This window comes from Camelus bactrianus, chromosome 28 (assembly GCF_048773025.1).
Source record: "Camelus bactrianus isolate YW-2024 breed Bactrian camel chromosome 28, ASM4877302v1, whole genome shotgun sequence".
NCBI lineage: Eukaryota > Metazoa > Chordata > Mammalia > Artiodactyla > Camelidae > Camelus > Camelus bactrianus.
This window is the reverse complement of record NC_133566.1, coordinates 19,764,732-19,783,719: the sequence shown is the minus strand read 5'-3', so window position 1 is coordinate 19,783,719 and position 18,988 is coordinate 19,764,732. Positions and strand designations below refer to the sequence as shown.

The 18,988-nt window shown below is 50.0% G+C and overlaps 1 protein-coding gene across 8 annotated transcripts; it reads left to right on the top strand.

Moving 5' to 3' along the window:
* The first annotated feature begins 30 nt into the window (after window positions 1-30).
* Window positions 31-18,854, top strand: ELMOD3 (ELMO domain containing 3). 8 transcript variants are annotated; one of them, XM_045519490.2, is made up of 13 exons: window positions 31-101; window positions 1,070-1,237; window positions 2,207-2,491; window positions 5,619-5,687; window positions 6,167-6,236; window positions 8,708-8,776; window positions 9,757-9,848; window positions 11,025-11,148; window positions 11,356-11,478; window positions 12,453-12,583; window positions 16,875-16,951; window positions 17,252-17,379; window positions 17,835-18,854. In XM_045519490.2, the coding sequence occupies exons 3-13, from the start codon at window positions 2,438-2,440 to the stop codon at window positions 18,035-18,037; spliced, it is 1,140 nt and encodes a 379-aa protein (XP_045375446.1). In that variant the 5' UTR covers window positions 31-101; window positions 1,070-1,237; window positions 2,207-2,437; the 3' UTR covers window positions 18,038-18,854. The 8 variants fall into 8 exon arrangements, with proteins under 8 accessions (XP_045375446.1, XP_045375451.1, XP_074210848.1 ...); XM_045519495.2 differs by having other exon boundaries at window positions 82-101; window positions 1,070-1,128; XM_074354747.1 differs by lacking the exon at window positions 31-101 and adding an exon at window positions 105-311 and having other exon boundaries at window positions 1,070-1,128.
* The last annotated feature ends 134 nt before the right edge of the window (window positions 18,855-18,988 follow it).

Here is an 18,988-nt window from a genome sequence, read left to right as displayed (position 1 = left end):
ACGCAGATTGACCCTCCCGGCTCCTCGTACTTCCTTCTCCCGCTGCGCGGGGGGGTTGGGGGGCAGATAGCGGCGTGCGCATGCGCGGAGGAGGCCCGGAGGTGATGAGGGACCCCAGTCCGGACAGAGCTGGGAACTCGGGGACGCGTCCGGGGAGTTCTGGGAGTCCTAGAAGGAGGAATGCGGGGTGGAAGTCATCGCCCTAGGGCCAGACGAGGCTGAGAGTTGCAGGACAGAGAGACTCCCGACTGGCAGACGGGAGATCTGGGTTATGGTCCGCGCTCTGCCGCGGACTCGCTGGGTGACCTGAGGCAAGATGCTTTCCTGTTTCCCCAACGAGCAGTGAGAAAGTTTCTATCTGGAGTCCCCGCGCAGCCCCTGTCTGGCTGGGTGTCTCGATAGATTGAGATCTCTGTTGAGATTCGCACATCTCAGCCGGCGAGTACTCGGCTCTGTGCCGGCAAAGTGGCCAGTAGTTTCGGCCGTGGCGCCCCACAGCCCGCCGACGATGCCTGCGGTGGGGGCCTGATGGGGGCCAGAGAGAGCAGGGAGCTGGCCGGTGACAAGCCCAATGAGAGGACAGCCCTGCCTGTGTGCGTATTTGTATTTAAGGTGTGGAGCCAGTTTCTAGATTCAATACTTATTCCAAGAGTGTAAGCTTCAGCAAGCTTAAACTTAAAATCATTCCCCTTAATGCAGCTTCTTGCCTAAAGTGGATGCATCTTAAAAATAGATAAACAACAAGGCCTAGCTTTAGCACAGGTAACTATATTCAATATCTTGTAGTAACCTACAAGATTAGTAATCTGAAAGTAATGGAAAGTAATCTGAAAAAATCCATGTATATAGCATAACTGAATCACTGCTGTACACTTGAAACTAACAACATTGTAAATCAACTATACTTCAATTTTTAAAAAGTGGGTACACCATAAATACTTAATTTGGAAAGCATCTATCCTTAAAGACGGCCATTTCCTCAGGCCCAGCTATAAGGAACCAGTAGGAGTGACTCTGTAACTTGTACTTGCTGTTTGACAGTTTCTGCTCTTTTCTTCCTCTGATACAGGTAGTAACTATTTCTTTTGGAGCCCCCAGCAGCGCTCTAGCCACAGCTGAGATTTGCAGGTGTGTAAAGCTGGTCATGCTTCTACGCTACTTGATTCATTTCGTGCCCAGTAACAGAAGAGCCTTCTTGAGATTGCTGCTACCATACCTGCCTCTCACCTTCCCAAGGGTGGGTGATACGTGTTTTGTCATATGCTGTCATGGAAGTCAAGGGGGAGGGAAAGGAAAAGGAGGCAGATACCGGGACCCCAGAGGACATGGAGAGAGCTAGATCCTGGGATGCCATGACTGAACCGCACTGCCCTGCTCCCTCAGTTACCCTGGGCCAAATGTCCAGCCCAAAAGCCAGGAGATATTCCTGCTCCTGGTGTTAGGAATCAGTGTGTCCTGCCTCCTGATAAAGATTCCAGTTTGTCACCTGCAGCCAGAATCCAGATCGTTTGCCCACAATGGAGGGCTGACCTCAGAGCCGTGCCACCCTCCTTCTTCAGTCACCCAAGTCTGTGAGGTGTGCCTGTCAGTTGTAGGTGGGCCATCTGCCTGTTTATCCGGATTTTTGTTGTGACGGGCATCCATGGTGTCCGGTTCCCCGCGGTGAGGTACGGGCCTGTCCAGACCTCTTCCTAAGGTCACGTCATAGGAGGAAAGACTTAATGTTGACCAGACTGTCTAGGCAGCTGTCACATGCACGATACTGGTGAGAACTGAGGAAGGGTAGGCATTGCGTTGCTTTTTGAGTTTCTACCATCAAAGGAACCAAATCAAATGTCAGGTCCAACCTGTGCTGAGACCTAAGCAAAGCCTGAGAGCTTCAGCTAAGACCATTCAACAGCGTGCCACCCATTAGCCTCACCCCTCTGATAGGCTGCCCCAGATCCCAGTAACTTCATGTTGGAAACAGACCCCACCACTTACACTGGGGCCCTCTCTCCTGGGCACTGAGATTCCAGCCCTCAGAATCCTGCAGGGACCTCTTCTTTCTGTTCAGTGACAGGGCAAGTAAGAGAACGGCATTTGACTAAAGCAGCCTGTTTATTCAGAATATGTTTACAGCTGCCTAAACATTTTTAAAGTCAATTTTTCCCAACAGAGCATAACTAAATGATGAAACCAGTTTTCTTCTTTAATTTTTTTCCAGGGCTGAGGCTCCAGAGACCTCGGGGACTTCTTTCAATACTCACAGAAACCTACACCCTGGTGATGGCACAAAGGGACTGTTTTCTTGCTCTTAGTCTGAATGCTGCCAAGAAGGAAGGCAAAGATAGGACAACCAGATCTCAGGCTGTCCCCATAGCTTCTAATCTCAGACCTCATTCAACTCCTTTCTGAGCCCAAGGACAAAGCTCTCTTGAACAAATGGTTTTGAGTCATGAATGAAAACTCTTGCTCTTTCCAAAATGAGAAAGAATTAAGAGATGGAGAGGTAAGCAAGCGCTTCTCTTCGGGAAATAAGGTGTTGGTTTGGGATATGCTGTTAATGGTCGTAAGACAGAGCATCTATGAAGACAGTGTGGAGCTTTAGAAATGTTTAGGGAAAATCCTCATGTAGTTCTCTTTGTTCGCTTCTCGTCACTTCTGGATCAGTTCCCTTTCCTGATACCTTTTCTTCTAAGTGGGTTATGGGATTTTGGTTTGGATTTGCTTGGGTGGGAGGAGAATTCCAACCCAGGATTCCCCAGGACATTTGTATTTCATCGATTTGGATTGTTTACCTTATCGGCCCTTTCTCTCTCAAACACCTACTTTGACCTGATTATCCTCAGGACCCTTGGTTCACTGTGCTGTGTCTTGTGTGAGCCTGGCAGGTACCTCTACATCCTTACCTTTCTCACTACCTTGCCCAGAAACAGTCTTAAATGGAGCCTGTGGGATTCAGTGGACAGAATGGGGACAAAGTCTTTGCTTTGAAAACCCAGGAAGGTTTTCTTCACTGTACTAAGACAGGTGAACTGTTCTTCCAGAGGGGAGTCTTTGGACACTGGAGGGGACTGAGTCGGAGAGGGAAAGAGGGGATGTGATGAGTCCTGAGCACACAGGCCATGCAGGAAGTTGTTCAGCACGATGAATCACTGGATATTTGAGACCGTACCTTGTGCCTCGTGCTGTGCAGATGGGTGTGAGAAATATAAAACGTATCTGAGGAGGTCCCTGCGCTCAAAGCAGCCGAGTCAGATTCGGGAGGCGGGTCTTTTGCAGAAGACCTGTGCTTCATACAGAAGGGCTGTAGGACTTAGAGAAGTGAGGGCCCATTTTACCCCCAGTTGGTAACGTCACCCCCCTTGAGAAGATGGAACTGACCTTGATGGGACTAGAGGACACAGAAAGTTGGGGGGGGGGGGTAATTCTGGAGGAAAACCACGTGAACCAAGGGATGGATGGCAGAGGAACTGCAGGAAGTGTGTTCGTTGGGTTGAAGTGGGAAAGAATAGTATTCAGGCATCGTGAGCCAGTTGTAGAGGAGTTTGCTCAGCTGTGGTGTGTTTGGGTGTCCATTCTTGTGTCCCAAGCATAAAGAAATTTTAAAAAATCAAGGCTGTGTTTAAGGAGTGTTAATTGGCGAAAACATGTAGGAGGGTTTAGAGTAATGGGACAATCTGGGATTCCAAGGCTTTGACATAAATGATGATTCCTTTATTAGTTATTTTCTTTTAATAATTATTTTTTCTTTTGTTTATTTTGGAGAAAATAGTGCATTCACATGGTGCAAAATCCAAAAAGTGCAGAGGATGCACATATAGTGAAAAAATGACCTTCCTTTCGTGTTCCCCCAGTCACCTCTTTTTTCCTTCCAGAGACAAAGTTACTACTTCCTTGGATATAATTCTGGAAATAGTCTCTGCAAAGGCAGGAAAATATATTTATGTGTTTTTAAAAAATACAAATGGCTGGTATTGTTTTGTTTTATGAGGGGGATGTTATTAGGTTTCTTCACTGATTTCCGTTTGGAGGAGGTGCCCGGGATTGAACCCGGGACCTCTTGTGTGCTGAGCATGCGCTCTGCCACTTGAGCTATACCCTTCCCCCTGGCAATACAAACAGTAAAATAGTATATATACTCTGCCCTTTGCTTTTTTACTTAATGTAGCATGAAGATTGTTTCATATTGTCTATAAAGCACTTTCTTATTCTTCTTTATGGCTCTATAGGATCTCACTGAGTGGATATGCTTTAATTTGTTTACAATTAGTCCATTAATGACAACTAGAACTGTCATGGTGATCATTTTGAAATATATAGAAATACCGGGTCGCTATGTTGTATACCAGGAGATAACTTAGTGTTGTATGCCAACTATACTTCAAAAACAAGCAAACAAACTCATAGAAAAAGAGATCAGATTTGTGGCTACCAGAGGTAGGGAAGTGGGGGAGGCGGAACTAGGTAACGGCAGGCAGAAGGTACAAACTTCCAGTTGTAAGAGAAGTTCTAGGGATGTAATGTACAACATGATAAAGATAATCAACACTGCTGTATGTTATAAATGAAAGTTGTTAAGAGTGTAAATCCCAAGAGTTCTCACCACAAGGAAAAAAAAAATTTTCTATTCGCCGATGTTGTATTATGTGAAATGATGGATGGTCACTAAGCCTATTATGGTGATCATTTCATGGTGCGTGCAAGTCGAATCATGATGCTATGCACTTTAAACTTACACAGCGCTGTGTGTCAATGACATCTCAGTAAATCGGGGGGAAAAATTAAGTCTATTAGCGGGCATTTAGGGTTTTCCTAGCCTTCTGCTATTCTAAACAGCACTGCTAGTCAATCACACTGTACATTGTTTTGCACAAGGATGAGTCTGTCTGTTAGCTACATTTCTGGAGTGTAATTGTAGGCCCAACATATAAACAGCATGTATGATTCCATCAGGTATTATCGAGCTGTGGAGGTCGTAACAGTTTGCTCTCCAGTGACTTATAACTCTTGGCCATCTATCCAGCGCCGCGTTACCACACTTTTTGATCTTTGATAACAGGATAAGTGAAAAATATTTTCTCAGAGTAGTAGCATTTGACATTTCTCTTGTCATGAGTAAGGCTGAGCATTTTCCCATAGGTTTAAGAACGATTTCTGTTTCCTTGCGTGTAAACTGCCCACATCCATGCCCATTTTTCTACTGGGTTGGTTTTCGCCCTTACTGATTTGTAGGATCTTTTTTTTTTTTTTTAACATACTGGGAAAATTAGCCTTGTATTGGTTATAAGAGTTGCAAAATGTTGGTCAGGCAGTTTTTTAAGTTCCAGTAGAGGAAAGGCTTGGCTGAGCAGAGAGGCCAAAAATGAAGAAACTGCCTCTCTGAATGTTACTTACTTAGAGCTCTGAGACCTTTAATGGAGCCAAGACATCTATATAAGATTTTTGCAGTTTTTCTTAAGACTAGATTACACAAAAATTTTCCGTTGCAGTATTTCTTGTAGTTGACTTTTTGGGGGTTCATCCGTCGTGCGTGTGTGTGTGTGTTAGTGTTACTGGAAAAGGTGCGACATTTTAGCTCTCACCTTTGGGGGACTGCTGCGTGCCCGGGAGACTGACTCTGGTTTGTCTTGCAGGTTGAAAGTGTGTCTGCTCCACCCTGTGACAAGGACAGCAGTGCCCTTCTGGCTTTCAGAGGAATTCCTGTACGTGTCACCCACACCTCGATACCTCCTGCCAGTAGCAGCTGATGTTGTGTGCTGCTGTGTGGTGCACAGACCCCACCCTCCAGTAGCCCACACTCCCGGGGTGGAGGGTGCTGGGGTGCAGGGGGCACAGACAGGCAAAACAACCTCCATCCAATAAGATAATTGTTATAATGCAGCAGAATATCAAGTGCGGTGGAATGCCGAAGGCGCACCACCGTCTCGTTGAGTTGAGTGAATTTTTGTCTGTTTACTGTTCAAGGAGGGCACAAACTTGCCCCCACATCGCCCACCTTCTACACCTTCGTTGGAGTTTTCCAGGTTCCTCTCTTTAAGATCGGCTTTAATCAGTCCATCAGGGAAGACTAGATCCTTCTGGCCTTAAGTTTCAGGAACACTCAGTATAGCGGGTGGGATGGGTTGCTGTGGACGGGGGACCATGGATTCTGCCCTCACACTAAAGTCAGCTGCCCCTGCAGATCTCGGAGTTGAAGAACCACGGCATCCTCCGGGCCCTGACAACAGAAGCTAATGGCTGGGAGCCAGGTGGTAAGGTCGCCCTTCAGGGTCCTCGGGGCCTGGGTGGGATACAAGGCAGAGCTCCCCAAGGGTCTGCTTTTTATCGTTTGAACATCTCTCACTACTTTGCCTACAGAATTTTATAGATTTATCATTCTTCAAGGAGAATGAGAGCCAACACTGGATCAGGAGTCAAAAGCCATGAGTTCTGATTTGACCCCACAAGCCCTGCTAGTGGCTTACTGTATGCCTTTGAGCAAATCATGTGATCTCTGTGTCTGGAGTGGAAACATTAGTACCTCCTTTATCCTCAAAGGGATGTTGTGATAATGCAATGAGACAGAGTGTGTGAAGAGGCTTTGAAAAGTTATCTATTTCATCTGACTTGCATGATTCTTCCCGTACTATACTTAAAGCTCATTCGCCTTGCTAATTTTTTTGGTGTGTGTGTGTTTTTTAAATTGAGTTATAGTCAGTTTCCAATGTTGTGTCAATTTCTGGTGTACAGCACAATGCTTCAGTCATGCACAAACATACATATATTCCTTTTCATATCCTTTTTCACCATGAGCCACTACAAGATGTTGAATATATTTCCCTGTGCTGTACAACTACTTGCTAACTTATTACACCAAAAAGCACACCCACCAGTTCACAAGAGTCAGGTATCTCTGGCTTTAGTCCTAGCTCTCTCATCCACCAGCGGCATGACCTTGAGTAATTAACTCAATCTTTCTAACCCTCATTGTCCTCATCTATAACACAGGAATTATCTCAGAATCTGTATGGTGGGAATCTGATAAGGATTAAATGCTTAGCACATAGATTGTAAGCCATGCTGAGTGCTCACGAGTACGCATCGTTATCTTTAAATTCTGCAAATTGAAATGTAATCTCCAAGAATATGGGCCTATTAAAAATATTCTAAATTTGTAGGTCTGTGAAGTTTCTTTTAATTTTGTCTTGACCGTGTAGTGACAAACCTAACGTTTATCTGAGATTTTGCCTTAAATGCTAAAAATCTCTATTTCAGTACAGCTGGCATTTATGTGCCAGACATTTTTAATCATATTAAACGTTAGAATTTTTTTCCAGATGGCTCTCAGCTACTTTAAATTAATAGGCTGACTACATCAGCAGTGCTGTGTACTCTGTGAATAAGTAGAAGAAACCCTGAGTAAAGGAGGCAGCTGAAAAAAGGGAAAAGGAGCCGTACTCGTGTGAGCTGGGTTGGTTATCCTGGAGATTTGGCTCCGCCATCTTCTGTTCGTATGAGGGGGTGGGAAAGTAGTATTTACGTCAGGATCATCTTCAGAGGTGGGGGCTGTGTACCTGGTTCCTAAAGGAAAGGAAAGATGCTCTTACACAGGCTGGATGTTTGTCTCTAATTTGGGTACCAGATTGCGATTGTTCCTTGAGACCTTGTCCGTCCCGTTGACTACGCTGCTATCACGGCCAACTGGCCACACCCTTGCCTGCGAGGTTGGCCTCCTGGCTCACAATCTTTGATCAGCTTGTTTGTAGGTGAAAGTGTGCAGGGTGAAAGATTGATAAAGTAGCTCGTAACCATCTGAAGCGTGCCGAGTCAGCAAAGTCGGATGGACTCTAGCTGACGTGCACTGAGCCCTCACCTTTGGACCACATACACACACCCCTAGAACTGAAGAGTTACAGTCCTGAGAGGGATTACGGATGGTTGACCGACTTGGCTGGAAAAGTCCAGCAAGCGAGTGATGGGGATGAAAAGCGGACGAGCCGTGGGCTCTGCCTTGTGAGTTCCAGGTCTCCTCTCCTGCTTCCCCGCTGCCTTCTCGTCCCCATCAACCATTCATGTTTCAAGGTTTCGGTAGCATTTTATTTAATTTGCAAGTATATTTTCAAAACGATTCAATGTCATGTGAGGCTCTCGGCCAGGATTGGGCTGGAGAGTGACAGCTGTGGTGTGGAGAGAAGGGCTGCGCGGTGGTTATAGAGCGCCTGCCCTGCTCCTGTTCTCCATCCCCCACCGCCCCATTCGTCATGCTTTCACTTGTTCATCAAACATTCATTGAGCACCTGTCACGTGTCAAGCACTGTGCCAGGCTCAGGAGAACCCTGCCTTCCTGTAGCTCCCTGTGCAGCGGGAGAGACAGTCACAGCACTGAGACAAGCACGGGGGGTCAGGGTCTCCCAGCGGAGCGGCTCCGAGTGCAGACTGCTGAGGTTAAACAGGCACCCGGGGGAGGTGAGACCAGGAGCTGCACCAGAAGGGGCCGGAACTGAAGGTGGGAGAGCGGTGTGTGCAGAGGCACCGAAGTGGGTGATGAGAGACTTCAGGTAGTTCTGGATGCCTTAGAACAGAGCCGGAGAGGCAAGAAGGGTCCAGATTGTGAAAAGTTATGGAGAACCCGTAGAGGGTTCTGGGGGCGGTAAGACCCAAGGCTGGCAGGTAAAGCTGGGGGCTGCGTCAGTGATCTGGACACACCTGGATCTCAGAGGGTCTCCTTTTCTCACTGTTGCAGCTGTGAATACAGAGGTGCTCAGAGCCCAGGAAGAATGGGAAGCCGTGGAGAGCATCCAGCCAGAGACAGGTAACCGCAGGAATGGCGCCATCTGCGCACAGCCCCGCGGCTGCTCAGGGCACCGTCCACCTGGGTGGCCAGTGCTTCTGTGACTCTGGGAGGAGGACACAGAATTCCTGAGTGTTCTCATTTTAGCTGCATGACAGAGAATAACGTCTCTATTCCCAATCCAAAGGTGATGCCATCCAACCTCTGGAAGGAAGGGGGGTGAACACCACGGGGAACGGGCCACCAGCTCTCCTGCCCTGGGAGAAGACAGGGAGGCCCTTGGTCAGGGTCAGCTCTTGCAGGGTGATGAGGTCGGGCAGGAGGGTGGAGGCAGGCAGCCAGGACCCCTGTGTAAGGTTGAACAGGTTGTTCACTGTACAAGGAAGTCCCCAGGCATGAGGACTAAAGGCACCTTCTGGCAGCTCTGAGGGCTGGGTCAAGACCGTCTCTCGTGCCTTTCTGAGAGGTTTGGATGGAGCTGTGGGAGAGCAGAACAGTGACCCATATCGAGCCTGAGCCCCACTTGAGCTCCTGGAGAGATGGTGCAGTGGACTGTATCAGCCATCACCTGTATGCTGACTGATAAGCTAGTTCCCCGTAACAAAGGACAGAGAGGGGATCATTCATACCCAGGGTGTGGGAAGGGGCAAAGTAGAAAGGCCCCTAAACAAACCTGTAGCACGCTCCTGCCTAGGCACCTGCTCCAGGCAGTGACTTGCCCCCTCACAGATGAGTGGGCTTCAGAAGCTCCCTGCAGATCGGTCCCTGTTCGCTTGCAGTGTTGCCCTAGCCCGCCCCTGAACAGCCCAGTCTGAAAAGGGAGTCGGCCCAGCACGTCAAGCCAGCCCCCTGACAGAGGACTGATTGTAGCTGTAGGTGTTTGGTGTTTACAGCTGGAGGCCAGTGCTGGGCTTAGAGATGGTGACCAGAAGGCCCTCGGCAAGTGCTTGCTGACAATGACTGCTGCTGCACACCCTGAGGTTTTTTCCTTTTGGCCGCAGGGAGCCAGGCCCGCTCAGACCAGCCGGGGCAGCTTATCTCCTTCGGTGAGGCTCTGCAGCATTTCCAGACCGTGGACCTCTCCTCCTTCAAGGTATGACAGTGAGGAGGTTTGGGGTGTCAAGCAAAGCACTTTCTTCCCAGGAGCCAGGATTCTGTCCCACCAAGATAAGGCACTGGGCAAGCATGATGGAAGCTTCCAGTTGAGGGACCTGTCCCAGCTAAGAAATTTTGGGCCACAGGCTCACGGGGAGCCAAAGACCCACGTTTATCCACGTTTCATGCGGGGCCACGGCGGCTTTTTGGAGACTATGCCCCTGGAGCTTTTGTGGTCCCATCATTCAGGGGTTTGTGTGGCTGCTCCCTGCTCTTCCCTCTTGGGGATGGGGAGGTCTGGAATCAGATACTAGGTTCCTTAGGGAAGCAGGGTAGCCTGTCCAGAGAGCTGAGTAATTCACGGTCAGCGTAGGAAAATCTTCCATTCTCTCGAGGAACAGGAAGCTCTTTGGGAATTTAAAAACTAAGTGGGGTTGGAAAAAGAAAGAATATTGAGGAGAATAAAAGCTGGCAAGCTTTCTGGGGCATCTTGAGTGGCCCGTAGTAAATTTAGAGGACTGTGATTTCAGATCTTCAGCCTAAAACCTGGCTCAAGGAGAGAGGATGAAAAGACAGGGGTCAGATTGGTTTGTAGGACCCAGAGAGCCAGGAGCTGCTGAAATCAGGGTGTGCTAAGACCCACAGCAATGGCTCTGAACAAGAAGTCAGCGTGAGCTGGTTTAGTGCTGTTGTGTGGACAGAGGCTCCAGCTACCCCTCAGGGGGATCTAGGTCCAAAAAAGCCTCCACTGAACCCCCCTTCCCGCTGACCATCTTGTCCGGGAAGCTGAGGGGGCCGTTAGACTTTCTGTTTATGTCCTTTACAGAGAGAGGCAGAGGCAGACATACAAAGGGTAGAAATCGTCCTGCTGGGAACCTCTAGCTTCCTGGCAGTCAGTGACATATTTAGTTCCAAACGCAGGTGACTGGCTGATCATGCCTGTGCGTGGGGACATCTCTTTCTGCCTACGAAGAGCCTGGGAGCTAGAAGAGCCTGTCTCCAGATTCAGCAGGTGCTTCCTAGCTCCTGCCCGCTTTCCCTGGTCCAGAGGCCAGCCAGTTAGTTGGGGGAACCACTCCTCTCTGCAAGAACAGTCCTGTACCGAGCCTGATGGTGAGTTCGTGAAAGCAAGTGAACCTAGCACTCTGCCCACTGCCTGCAACTTCCTCCCCAGAAAAGAATCCAGCCAACGATTCGAAGGACCGGGCTCGCTGCCCTCCGGCACCGTCTGTTTGGGCCTCCAAAGCTCCACCAGGGCCTCCGTGAAGAAAGAGACTTGGTCCTGACCATCGCTCAGTGTGAGTGGTCAAGCAGAGAGCACAGGCCGCCCACCCTGTTGCCGAGACTAAGCCAGGGGTCTTGCCTTTACCATGTCAGGGGGAGAGCGGGGTGTCTGGAGCACAGGCCAGGTCTCTCCTGGCTGTCCTACTCTCTGGGAGGCACTCAGTCCTCCCCTGAGGGCAGTGCAACAGAGCTTGGGGGCTTTGGGGTGTGTTTTGGGGCAGGTGGCCTGGATAGCCAAGATCCGATGCACGGCCGAGTCCTCCAGACCATCTACAAGAAGCTGACCGGCTCCAAGTTTGACTGTGCCCTCCTTGGAGACCACTGGGAAGATCTGGGCTTTCAGGGTAAGAAAGGGATGGATCGTCGTCCTCTCCTTGACTCCCTCTTCCAGGCTAGAGTGAGAGCCCACGGTCCTCCTGCTGTCATGCCAGCACCGTAGACAGGGTACCTGGGGCAAGTTCGTACAGCAAACACAAAGGCCCCGAGGTGAAACATGCATAAGTCTTTCTGAGAAACAGCAAGGAGGGTGGCTGAAGTGGAGAAGAGTGACAGAAGTGTTCACGGTGGCCTTGCAGGCCACGACAAAGCATTCACTCTACGGGAGATGGTTAAAAAAACAAACAACGTTTACTCTAAGTGAGGTGGAAAGCGTTGGAGTGATAGGATTTAGAATCCAATTTTTCCTTTTTCTTCTTTTCTTTTAATATTGATGAAAATTTTGTTTTATATTATTATTCTTTTTTTTAATGGAGGTCCTGGGGGTTGAACCTAGGACCTCCTGCATGCTAAGCATGCACGCTACCACTGAGCTATGCCCAACCTCTGTTACTTTATTTTTTGAGTGAAACAAAATGATTGCACCTGTTTTGGGCTTGTACTATTTTTGCAAAATCATATCAAATTACGTTTGTCTAGAACAGGAAGATACCTTAATTTTAAAAGGAATCTTTATATACCCATAATTAATCGGTGCCCTGTTGGGATTGACAGTGTGTTTAAGTCCCTTTTCCCACCCTCATGTTTAACATAATTGTCTTAAATATTCCGTCTGTATAACTGGGAAGCACATCAGGGGTATGATTTTTGTTTCAACCATCAAACAATTTAAAAAACTCAAGAGAAGCAAAGCCTGTCGGATTTACTCACGTATGTACCCTCCTTCTGTTCTCTCTCTATTTCTAATAGTTTGAGATTCCTTCTTTTGTCATTTCCTTTCCTTTAGCCGTTTTCTAAGGTAGGTCTGCTGGCAACGAACAGAGCAGGGATTTCTAAGCCTTGCCCACCGTCACCCTCGCTGTCTTCTTGGTTTCTGTTACAGGAGCAAATCCAGCCACAGACCTGAGAGGAGCAGGCTTTCTTGCCCTCCTGCATCTCCTGTACCTGGTGATGGACTCAAAGACCTTGCTGATGGCCCAGGAGATTCTCCGCCTGTCCCGTCACCATATCCAGGTGGGGCTTTGGCGGGGAGCCAGCAGACAGGGCTGGCAGAGCTGGGACGTGGGCACAGCGCTCTCCTGAGTTGCCAGGGTGGCTTCGCGGGCAGATATCTCCAGTTGCTGAGGACTCGCAGGACAGCTGAGGCAACCCAGGCCTGGCTTGCCCTGCCGCCCTGACCTGGCTGGAGTCTGAGCTCCGCCGCTCATTGGTGTGCGTCTCCAGCAAGAGCCACAGCTCCTCAGAGCCTTGGTTTCCTCGTCTGTACGATGGAAATCATGGAAACTGCAGCTGGATAGTTGAGAAAATTAAATGGGCTAATGTACAAAAGCAGTAGACACAACTGTGGTGTCACGCTTCAGCCCACTGCCCTCCCAGAACTGGCAGGGTCCCCTGACCCTGGAGGAAGGGGGCAGCCTTTACATGCCCAGAGGACGGAGTTTGCCTCCGACGGTCAGGTGACAAGGCCAGAAATGGCCCCTGTGGCACTCAGTCTCTGTCCAGGCCTGCTGTCTGGGGTTAGGTGTGATGGCTTTCCCAGGTAGTAAGAGGTGGTGGCCCCTCCATTTTAAAAAACAAACTCGACTTGTCTCCTGCCGTTCGTCTGCCGCAGGTTCATGGGGCCTGGAATTCTTCATTCACTGAACAGTTACTCACTGAGCATGCCCTGTGCGAGCTGTTGTTGGGACTAGCTGTTGTTCTTGGTGCCTGGGGTGTGTCAGTGAGCAAGACGACGATCCTCCTAGCAGAGAGGACAAGACAGTAAGCCCGATACGTGCATGAATGGCAGGGTATGTAAAGGTGCTGAGCAGGCAAGCTTAGGAGAATACGGGAGGGTTACAGTTTGTCGTGGGGTGTTAGCGTAGCTCTCGTGAGAGGGTGAGACTTAAACCAAGCCTCGAACGGGGTGAGGATGTTGGCCAAGCTGGTATTTGGGGGAAAAGCATTCCACGCAGGGGGAGCAGCTAGAGCAAAGGTCCCAAGGAAGTAGTGTGTCTGGCAGGCAAAGGGACCGCAGGGAAGCTGGCTGGAGAGAAGGAGTGGGGGGTGCGGGAGGAGAGGAGCTCACAGGGTACCAGGGACCAGGCGGCGGAGGGCCTGGTAGGCTGTGATGAGGTCGTTTACTTTTACTCTGAGTAAAGTGAGGTTTTTAAACAGCCTGGGGTGACATGATCCAACTTACATATATATATTATTTTTTTTTTTCGGAGGCAGGGACTTAGGTTTATTTATTTATTTACTTGCTTAATGGAAGTGCTGGGGATTGAACCCAGAACCTCATGCATGCTAAGCACACACTCTACCGATTGAACTATACCCTCCCCCTCAACTCACATTCTTAAATGGATCCTACCAGCTGCAAGCCTGAGAGTGGTCTCTGGTGAGGTTCTTTTTTTTTTTTTTTTTTTTTTTAATTGAAGCCTCGTTGATTTACTATGTTGTGTTAGTTTCTGGTGTACAGCATAGTGATTCCGTTTTATATATGCATATATTCTTTTTCACATTCTTTTTCATTCTAGGTTACTACAAGCTATTGAATATAGTTCCCTGTGCTCTACAGTAGGACTTGTTGTTTATCTGTTTTATATATAGTAGTTAGTATCCACAAATCCCAAACTCCCGATTTATCCCTTCTCCTCTCCTTCCCCTTTGGTAACCATAAGTTTATTTTCTACGTCTGTGAGTCTGTTTCTGGTCTGTAAATAAGTTCGTTTATGTCATTCATTTTTCAGATTCCACATGTAAGTGATGCCATGTATTTGTCTCTCTCTGACTGACTGACTTAGTATGATGGTCTCCAGGTCTATCACATTGCTGCAAATAGCATCATTTTATTCTTTTTTCTGGCTGAGTCCATTGTATATCTGTGCCATGACGTTTTTTATCCAGTCATCTGTCAGTGGAAAGTTGGGTTGCTTCCATGTCTTGGCTGTTGTAACTAGTGCTGCTGTGAACATTGGGGTGCATGTATCTTTTTGAATTAGAGTTTCCTCCAGGTACATGCCTAGCAGTGAGATCGCTGGATCATACGGTAACTCTGTTTTCAGTTTTTTAAGGAATCCGTGAGGGCTTTTATAATCAAGTTAGAAATGGTGGTTTGGATCAGGGTATTTTCAGAGGAGATGTTATGAAGTGATCGGATTCTGGATAAAGAATCTTGAGTGTATGGGCTTTAGAGAGGAAAGCCAGCGTATTTTTCTGATGGATTGGGTATGGGTGTAGGAAAAAGAGAGGCATCAAAATGGTGATTTTTAGTCTGAAAGACAGAGTGGCCATCAACAGAAATGGAGAAGAAAGCGCCAGTGTTGGCTTAGTATTTTGCACGTGTGATCTGAATTACTCCTCAGAGCAGCTCTGTGAGGTAGGCTGTGGGACAACAGACTGTGTAGACCATAGGTAATAAAAGGTCTCATGGAGTTTCTGTAATGATTAGTGACTTGACTCTGCCCAGCATGGTGCTCGTGTCGGGGTCCCCAGGACCACCGCTAGGTTCAACAGTTCATTGGGAGGACTCACCGGACTTGGCATATAGTCAGACTCTCTGCTATGACTGACTCCAGCAAAAGCAAAATCAGCGAAGGGAAGAAGAGCGTGGGACAGAATCCACAGGGAACCGGGTGCAAGCTTCCAGGAGTCCTCTCCCAGCGGAGCCACAAGGGATGCACTTAGCTCCTCTGGCGTCGAGTTGTGCAGCACGTGGACTGTTGCCAACCAGGGGGCTCATTAGCAATTCAGTATCTGAGCTTTTCACCGGGGGCTGGTCACGCAGGCACCATCTGTCTGGCACGCACCAAGATTCCAGCATCACAGAGGGAAACCGGGCATTCAGCAGAAATCATCGCATTGTTTGCACAGACAGTTTAGGTGCAGTGAGTCAGTCTGAGGGAATGATGGGAACCCTCTCAAAATCCACGTTCCCAGACGCCAGCCAAGCTACCCTGGTAAGCAGCACTTTCTGTGGGTGGCGGTGTCAGGCCTGCTGGCCTAACTCTTTTCTGCACAGCACTCAAACTTCATCTCCTTTTTGACTTGGAGAGACAGGAGAGCTGAGGCTCACAGAATTGGGGTGGCCTTCCTACGGACACACAGCTAGCAGGTGGCCAGGCTGAGATTTGGGATCGAGGTTTCATGGAAGAAAAAACCCTGAGAAAATTCTTCCTGGGGCCAGAAGACCCTCTACAGTACAGTGCTGTCAACTAGAGCTTTCTGCAGTGATGGAAACATTCTGTATCTGCACTGTCCAATATGTGTCTATCGAGCACTTGAAATATGGCTGGGATGACTAAGGAGTGATTTTGAATTTTACTTAATTTTCAACTAATTGAGATTTAAAACACTTCACGTGGCTAGTTGCTGTCGTGCTGGACAGCACAGTCCTATATCCTAACGTAATGGAGTTTTCTTCTCGGGGGAAGCAGATGAGATAAATAGACCTTGGCTTGTGTTCTAAGCTCCGGAGTGCGCTGGCCTGCGCGTCCCTTTCAGCGGACGTCCTCATGTGGGCGCAGCAGTGGAAACTAACATGTAGTATTTGCAAATTCCCCAGAAAAAGCCCCTTTTTGTTTGCTTGGCTTTCTGTTACTAAAGAATAGGAAGGGGCTTGCCCCTTTAAAAATAAAGCATTCAGGCAGACCCCCTGGAGGGGATTCTGAAGCCCTTCCTGGTGAAGCAGCCCTGCTGGACCCAGGCTGCCCCCTCTCGGGAGTGTGACCTGCACAGCCAGTCCGCAGGCCTCAGTGTCACTGAAGAGCAGGGTGTGCTCCAAGTCAAGGTTGACTTTCTACCTACTTGTACCTTCTCTGTCTGCTTTTGGGTGAAGAGCTTATGAGCAGTCAAATAACCAGAAGCCTAGAGAATGGAAGAGATTTTTAAGAACCTATAGTTGGTTAGATAACTGAGCCTCACTCCTCTTGGGTCCATCCAACCCCAGGGGACGATATGGTCCATGGGGGGGGCACACTGGCTGGGTCTGGTGAAGGCCAAGGAGAGCTGATCGGTGGGGATGTTGAAGAAGCTGGAGGAAGTGGCACAGACGTTTGCACAGTAGCTTTGGAGTGAATTAACCTCAGTAGGAATCCTGATCCCAGTGCCTCAGGAAAGTGATTTAAGGTCCCTGAGCCTCAGTCTCTTCCTCTGTAAGATGGGGAGATTATCGTGAAAACTAAGTGTAAGCCTCAGTCATACTGGCTGCTTGCCTCCGGGCTGTGACTGCCCTGGTCGCCTGCAGGCCAGGATAGGTTGTGGATGGTGGAAGCACAGAAAGCAGAGGCTGGGTTGCCAGTGACCCGTACCCCACCCATTCCAGCAATTTCCCTTCTGCCTGATGTCCGTGAATATCACCCGCATCGCCATCCAAGCCTTGAGGGAGGAGTGTCTGTCCAGGTGAGTCCCCACGCTGCTCACCACCCACCCTGTCCCCAGCCCCTGGCCAGCAGAGCCTGGTGCCCTCCCACCCCTGCCTCATCCTCCCCAGCTCTCTTCCTCACTCATCTGCTGGCTCCTGGGGACCTGGATGAAGTCCCCATGCATGAGGGTCCCAGACCATCTCTCCTCCCTGACTCTGACCTGAGATGTGAAGGCTGCCTGGGGAAGGGCTCCCCTAGGGAAACAGGGAGAGAGGAACCCCCCCCAGGTGTCAGCCTTTGTCCACTGCTGAGCAGGTGACCCCCCCCCATCCTTCAGGGAGTGTAACCGGCGGCAGCAGGTAATCCCGGTGGTGAACAGCTTCTACGCCGCCACCTTCCTCCACCTGGCGCACGTCTGGAGGACGCAGCACAAGACCATCTCAGACTCGGGCTTTGTCCTTAAAGGTATGCTCGCTCTTCCCGGGAGGCCTCGCTCCTGCACTCCTAGTGGGCCCAGGTTCAGGGACTGGTTTTGGCCACATCCCTGTTCACACAGTGTCAAGTTCAGCTTCCCTGAGTCTCCATCAGCACCCTCTCGGGAGCCCACTCTTCTCCTCTGACGCCATCACCTCCCTCTCTGGCCTCATACCCCCGGCCATCATATTTTCTGATTCAAAAGCTGGGCCCGACACCTGGGCTGACTATTCAGAGTTGAGATTGTGCCGGACAAGTAGAGTGTGTGGTCCCTGTGGCCGTATCTGGTTCTTTGGCCTCTCTGGGGAGCTCTCCCTCTTAGAAGATGCCTTCTTCCTTCTCTCCAGAGGCTCTTGGTTGGGCGTGTGCCCCAGAGTTGCTAGGCCCTGATGGTTGTGCAAGCCAGAGCCCCCGCAAGCCTTCTGTTCCCCAATCCTCTGTTCCAGACTTGGAAATGTGGGCCAAGAAGAGCCCCCGGCGGCTGCTCAAGACCCTGGAGATCTACTTAGCCGGTGTGTCAAAGGGACAGGCCTCCTTGTTGGGAGCACAGAAGTGCTCTGGGCCACAAGCCCCTCCATCCAAGGACCTGACTTTCACAGGCGTGTGTGACTTGCCACCGCCCTCATCCAAAGGCAGGTGGCTGATCTGACCCACCCCCACAGCTGACTGACGGGGAGCCTTGAAGGGGCTTTCGGCGGGTGCCCCGTGGCTGGGCCAGTCCCTTCCCGCCCTAGCAGAAGGGATGTAGGAAGCCTGTGAGCCTGGTCAGGGGAGCCAAGGACCCTCACCTGCATGAGGTACTAGGGGCTGTTCTATTTGACCCACTCCCTGCAGACCTGCCCCCAGAGCAAGGAGGCCATTGCCTAATCGTAGCTGGGCCGCAGCTTCCAGAGTCGAGTTCCAGGTAGTCTCAGTGCGAGTGACTGGTTGTGAGGTGGGAAGCCCTCGGGATGTTCCACACAGCCCCACGTGGAGGATGTTCCCAAGCAGAGGTGCTGAAATTCTGACTCCCCACGGGCTTTCAGGCCCCAGGGGTCCACGGGACAGGGACCAGCCGGGGACTGAGTCAGAATGTGAAGGGAGAGGGTAGCAGTGGCGGCTGACGGGGGGAGGCGGGGGGAGCGGCAGCGTGAACCAGAGCTGCCCCAGAGTGCAGCTGGGCCTGCTGTCCTCCTCCGTCCCCCAGGCCAGTTAGAGGGAGAGGGGGCCCCAGAGGGGGCGTCTCTGGCCTTGCACTCTTCCCCCCCACTCACCACTCCCCATCCCTCCCCCTCCCCGCCGTTTGGGATACACAGCCAGGCACAGGGGCGAGGTGTCTCTGCTGCCACCCACCCTGTCGTCTCATCTAGCTGGGCTCCCGGCGGAGGCTGTGCGGGTCCCATCAGGGAGGGGTTTCTGGCCTGGCTGAGGGAAGGAGGAAGTTCACAAACCAGCAGTTTCCGAATAAAAGAGTTGTTCTGGGTTAAGGGTCTCAAGTTTTGTCCTTCCTAACAAGCTTCGCACCTTCCTGTGGCCCTTTTATCCCAGGGTCCCCATTAGAACCAGGCACTCGGCCCAGCGACAGCCTAGTTGTCTCTTGCACTGGTCACAGGCCCCCGAG